General features: G+C 29.7%; 1 protein-coding gene across 1 annotated transcript; it reads right to left on the bottom strand.

Moving 5' to 3' along the window:
* Nucleotides 1-428: 428 nt before the first annotated feature.
* LOC111037382 (zinc finger MYM-type protein 1-like) lies at nucleotides 429-3,997 on the bottom strand. The gene is made up of 6 exons (XM_022319923.1): nucleotides 3,940-3,997; nucleotides 3,738-3,848; nucleotides 3,556-3,651; nucleotides 3,418-3,468; nucleotides 1,947-2,617; nucleotides 429-1,811 (listed from the first exon to the last, which is right to left on the bottom strand). Exons 1-6 carry the CDS (start codon nucleotides 3,995-3,997, stop codon nucleotides 429-431), a joined length of 2,370 nt encoding a protein of 789 aa, XP_022175615.1.
* Between the last annotated feature and the right edge of the window lie 1,885 nt (nucleotides 3,998-5,882).

Raw genomic sequence — 5,882 nt, 5'->3', positions numbered from 1 at the left:
ACTACCTGCTGCTTCTGAGTTCTGTATGAAGTCATTTGGAAAGCATTGTTGTAATAGCGAATATCGCGTGTGAATTGTTTATGTTTTGTGTGACTTCCTTTAAGAAGGGAATTCAATGGTTCTGGTGGTATAATTATATCATCTAATTTTACTTTGACATTAGAGCAACATAAGGTTTAGCACATAGGCGTGTTCAGACTTTGGTAGCCGAGGGGGCACAACACATTTTTAAATTGTGAGACCTATTTTTTTTTTAGACATGAAGAAACATTAATTTTTCATGTTATAAGATTCACAATGGTAGGAATATTTTTTAATTATGTTAAAAAAGTATAACTATTGTCAAAACAATAAAAATATATTTAAAACTAAATTAAAAACAGATACATAATAAATTGTTGATATAATTTATTGAAATAAAGTGCTTATTATAAATCCATTCGTCTATCATATGGTTTTAATACTTTAAAAGTCTCAATGACATCATCAAAGTTAATACTTCTTGCCAATTCTTGCTCGATACTGATGGTTAATAAACCATCCAGGCGATCTTGATTCATGGTGCTCCTCAGTTTAGTTTTTATAAAACTTAGTTTGGAAAATGTTCGTTCACACGAACAACTTGTAACTGGTATAGTTACGAATATTTTAAAGGCTTTGAATACATTTGAAAATAAATCCTCTCTACCATAAACTGCAAGCCACTTAATCCACTCGCCACAGTTTTTTCCTTTTGGATTTGGATCACTTTGTTTAATTAAACGAATTTCAGCTTCCATCTCATTTTGCTTCAAATCAAAGGTTTTGCACAAAATTGTCATATCATCGTGGTTAGTTTCTAGTTCTACTAAGTGGCCAATACTATTTATTAAAGTTAATGTTTCTTGACTAAATCTGACCTCTATACCATTAATCATCTTATCTAGCAAAGGTAAATATACACATATCTTCATTTCTTGCTCTTTACTGTTCATAAAATGTTGAGTGTCGCGAGAATTGTCAATTTTAGAAGATACTTTTCTCTTTTTGACATCCGGTATTTGAATATCATTAATTTCACACATGTTAACGCTCTCTTTAAAAATATTTTGAAACTCGCTTTCAGTATTTCTTAACGATAATAGTGAATGTTTGAGGGAGGTAACCAAGTTAACAGCTGTCAACAAATTTAAATCTGGAGATTGCAAGTATGTGCTTACCTTTAACACTAAATTTAAAATAGGATCTAACATCTGCATAGAAAATATAAATTCAAATGTTTTCATTTGATGTAAGATTCCTAACCCCTTGACTCTTATGTCGGCTTGTCTAGTATTGTCACAAATTTCAGCTATTGCAATTAATAATGCTGCGTAATTTTTTTTAACAGCACTCACAGCTTCGGCGCGGCAAGCCCATCTAGTCGTAGATACTGACTTTAATGTTTTCAGTTTTATATTGATATTACTTGCTATTTTTTCCAAAATAGCATGTCTAGTACAACTCCCTTCGACAAATGAGTATATGACTTGAATATTTCCAAAAAAATTGAATGTTACCTTATTTTCTCTTCCAACTGAATCTACTAAAATTAAATTTAAACAATGTCCATAGCAATGAACAAATAACGATTTTTCATTTTTCTCTTTAATTCTCGCTTGAACCCCCGATAAACTGCCAGACATTGTTGCTGCCCCATCAAAGTACATAGAAACAACTGATTCCCATTTTATATCATACTCACTGATAACATCCTGTAGTGTGTTGAAAATAGTTTCAGAGTCAATCGACATAATTCTTTTCATACAAATGAATTGTTCTACTGGATATTTCTTGAAATTATCAAAATATCGTATAACAACCGAGAGCTGTTCGTGGTGACCTATATCACTCGTCTCATCAGCAATAATTGATATTTTTTGATTTCTTATTTTTTCTCTAAACTGATTTTTAATAACATTACTAACTGATAATATTAAGTCATTTTGAATTAGATTGCTACAATAAGAAGAATTTTTTGGTCCTGAATCTAGATGAGATTTTAGTACTGGATCATACTTTGATAAAAGTGTTACAATATCTTTAAATAAACCCTTGTTAAAACTACTATCCTTTTCATTTTTTCCACGAAATGGACGTCCTCCGATTCCCAAGCAAAGAGTTATGTCTATTAGACGATTCATTATTTGTCTATTTTTCAATCTTTGTATTTCTTTTTGTGATCGAATTTGTTCATTATTTTCATCTAAAATTATGTCGATAGGCTTAGATTGTAAAAAATCTGTTAATGAGTTAGTACTATTCAAGTGAGTCTTGGTTAATTGATGCTCTCTAAATTTGCTTGTGGCATTTTTCCAATTATTGAACCCAACTTTGGAATAATTTACTTCTGCATGACCAACATTAATACCGGATGAATTATTAAATAACCGACATGGAAAACAAAAAGCTCTATCTGCTGTTAAACTGTACTCAAGCCATTTAAACTGATCATACCAGGAACTATTGAAGCTACGTTGCTTTTCTCCAAACTTTGTACGAGGGTACATATTAAGTTTTGGTTGACAAGGACCACGGATAATTCTAATTTTTCGCTCTACTTGAGAAATTGGAACATTATTCACTGGATCATCAGGATCTATAGATAAATTTTATTCATTCAAATATTTAGAATAACCTCCTAATCAGAATGACTACATAAAAATTCTAAACTACTAAGCAAAGATTAAACTTTTTATAATCTAGGCATTAAAAACATGAACATTGTACAACTAAATTGACTAAACTATATTAAACTATATTTCACTTACATGTTGAATTGACTAGTTGTCTGTATGGTAATATTTGGTCAAAACCAAATACTATAAGTAGGTCTACATTCAGAGATAAAGACTAATATTTAGTATTACATTAGTTTGCTGTTTGTACGTAAATGTTTTGAAACAAACATTCAAAAAATTAATTTTTATAACATTTAGAAAAAAATACTGTTAATGATTTATACAATAAAATAAAAACAATGATTAATTTATTGAATTTATTGAATTAACGCCTGGGAGGCTCAAATACAGTAGTATAATAAATCAACATAAGTATACATACAGTTATAAAAGATATACAAAATAATAGAAGAAAGTAATGAACAATACAATATTAAAACATTTAAAAACATTAACATAAATAAACAAGTAATAAAGGTCAAATATAATTATAATCTTAATCACCAATAGAATGTGTATTTAACATGTTAATATTTTAATAATACCACAGGCAATGTTAATGTTGATACCAAAAAATTAAAAAAACAAATTGTAAAATTTTTATTAGAATTTTAATCTAATTGATACTTTTGAAAATGTTGTCTTAGATAATAATTTAAATAATTACAAAAAAAACTACAAGAACATTGAGTCAATGTCATTGACTAAATATGCTTACTGCCGTAGGCATTTGATTTCTCTAAATAACTAACATAAACAGCCCAAAATACTGATACAACATAGGATTATTAACAATGATTTATTTTTTATTTTTTTTAAAATAATAGACTAATGTAGGTACCTGACACACTGTTACTTGTTGAAGAGATGATCAAAGGTACTGATTTAATTAAACTTGAACCAATTGAAACATCAGTTGTGGAACTCTGAAGTTCATGACCAGTTTGCTGCACTATTATATTTAGACAGAAAAAAGCATAGGATTATTAAAAATGATTTTTTTTCATTATTTTTAAAATAATAGACTTATGTATGTACCTGACACACTGTTACTTGTTGAAGAGATGATCAAAGGTACTGATTTAATTAAACTTGAATCAGTTGAAACATCAGTTGTGGAACTCTGAAGTTCATGACTGGTTTGATGCACTATTATATTTAGATAGTAAAAAACAAACACAGTATTAAAAATAAAATAATAATCAGGGTTGGTTAATAATTTAACCATATAGGTACTTACCTTTATTTGTATCAACCTGTTTAAAATACTTGAACAAACTATTTTTTTTTCCATCCATTATAAATTGGTATTAAGTACACAAGGTAAATAAGATGGAAATTGTAAAACTATTAACAAACTTTAACTATTAACTATTTTAACAAATCGTAAAATTTGAAATTTCTAAACACATTTTTGAAATGATAATCGATAATTGGATATTTTTATCTGATAAAAACTTATTATCAATGGTTAGATAAAATGTTATATAATCTGTGATAACACCATAGACATAATTCTATTATGTCTATGGATACCACAGCGCAAGACCTGGTAAATGGGCACAACAGTAAGTTGTACCTTGTACTATGTTATGTAGTTATAAAGAATTGATGATAATATTATCTGATAATAAATTATAATCACAATTCATAAATGCGTAACTAAAAAAATTACAATCAAAATCTATAGGTAATGCAGGGTACACACCACACGATTTTTTTTTTTATCCTGGCATGATTTTGTTGGAGTCACAATCGGCCGGGGGGGCCAGTGCCCACCCGGCCCCTCCCGTAAACACGCCTATGGTTTAGCATTCGTCTCCCCATCTCAGAGCAGAACAAAACTGGCAAACTATTGTAGGATTTTCTATAAAAACTAATGGGTTATTTTTGTAATCCACCGTTATAGTTTATAGCAGAATAATTTTTTCTCGACCATGAATCTCTGTCGTTAACAACATCATCATTAATTGACTGTCGTTCTCTACGTACTACACTCATTCTTTTGGCATCATTCTGGGATCGACCAATGTTTAACATTCGTCTGGGCATTTTAAAAAATGAAAGTAGTAAAAATCAATTACGGCTTTAAATGATTAAACCATCAAAATCGAGAAAAGACGTTTTATACCGAAAACGATATAAAACTATTACACACTGCATACAACGAAAATAATAATATCAGCGTACGGGGCGATGTTAAAATAAATACGGAAATCTATACCTATATCTGTGGTTGTCAAGTTTGACTGTTATTTATTTTCAGCTACCGACTATTTCTTACTAAAAAAAGTATAGGTATACAATTTACACATTTATTTTAATTAATAATAACTAATTATTTATTAACTTTATCGGACTAAATTTTCGCCTTAAACCTTCTCCCTGATGTCCTCTTTAATTTAAAAAAAATTGCACGACGATTGAATAAGTAGTTTCGGAGTTTATCTCAAACAAAAAAAAGCGACTTCATTTTATATAGTAGTATAGATATAGATATAGATATAGGTATTGATAAACATATTATATTACGGCCCGCAAAAAGTGAGCCGCGATACCAGTGCTCCGGGTGGCCGAATTTCATCTGGGCTTCCACAATTGTATGCGATTACGCTTAAATACACCACCAGGGGCGTAAAGGTCACGCTCACTTTTCTCTGGCTGCACTATAGTATTAACTTTATTTTTGTCTACAATATAAAAAAGTATAATGTTTCATATAAACGAATAGTCAGCAAAGTCAGTTGTAAACACCATAAGAAATAAGAAATAATAATCTAATTAAAAAGTATTTGGTATAAAAAATTTTAATCCAGGCATCTCAACTTAAGAAACTGGTTACGCCTATTGAATGCACTCTAAAAAAATGGTGCTGCTCGGATATGTGGTCTACCGACATTTTTCTGCTCAGATATGCGGTCTACCGACATTTTTATGCTCAGATATGCGGTCTACATATTATGTAGACCGCACACTTATAATACACAGTAAATAGTAATAGTAGTTTGTAAATAAATAACCAAATTAAAATAATAATCAAATATTTAAATTTTTAGTTTATTAACCCGTCAGTAGGCGCGTGTATATTTGTAACACAGTTAGGCGCGTATGAGCGCGGCGCTCACTTTCCTAGTTTTTACTAGTTAATGTTGTAAATCGAACTGTAAATGAGGATTTTATTAT

This window comes from Myzus persicae, unplaced genomic scaffold (assembly GCF_001856785.1).
Source record: "Myzus persicae strain clone G006 unplaced genomic scaffold, MPER_G0061.0, whole genome shotgun sequence".
Lineage (NCBI taxonomy): Eukaryota > Metazoa > Arthropoda > Insecta > Hemiptera > Aphididae > Myzus > Myzus persicae.
Note: the sequence above shows the minus strand (reverse complement) of the source record. Positions and strands in the feature narration are given on the sequence as shown.

Excerpts from the sequence above, each read along its gene's own strand:
- LOC111037382 (XM_022319923.1), bottom strand. The coding sequence starts at position 3,997 with ATGGATGGAAAAAAAAATAGTTTGTTCAAGTATTTTAAACAGGTTGAT. Across the intron at positions 3,652-3,737 it reads AACAAGTAACAGTGTGTCAG|TGCAGCAAACTGGTCATGAA; the intron begins GTACATACATAA and ends TAAATATAATAG. Across the intron at positions 3,469-3,555 it reads TTTGATCATCTCTTCAACAA|TATTTTGGGCTGTTTATGTT; the intron begins GTAACAGTGTGT and ends ATGTTGTATCAG.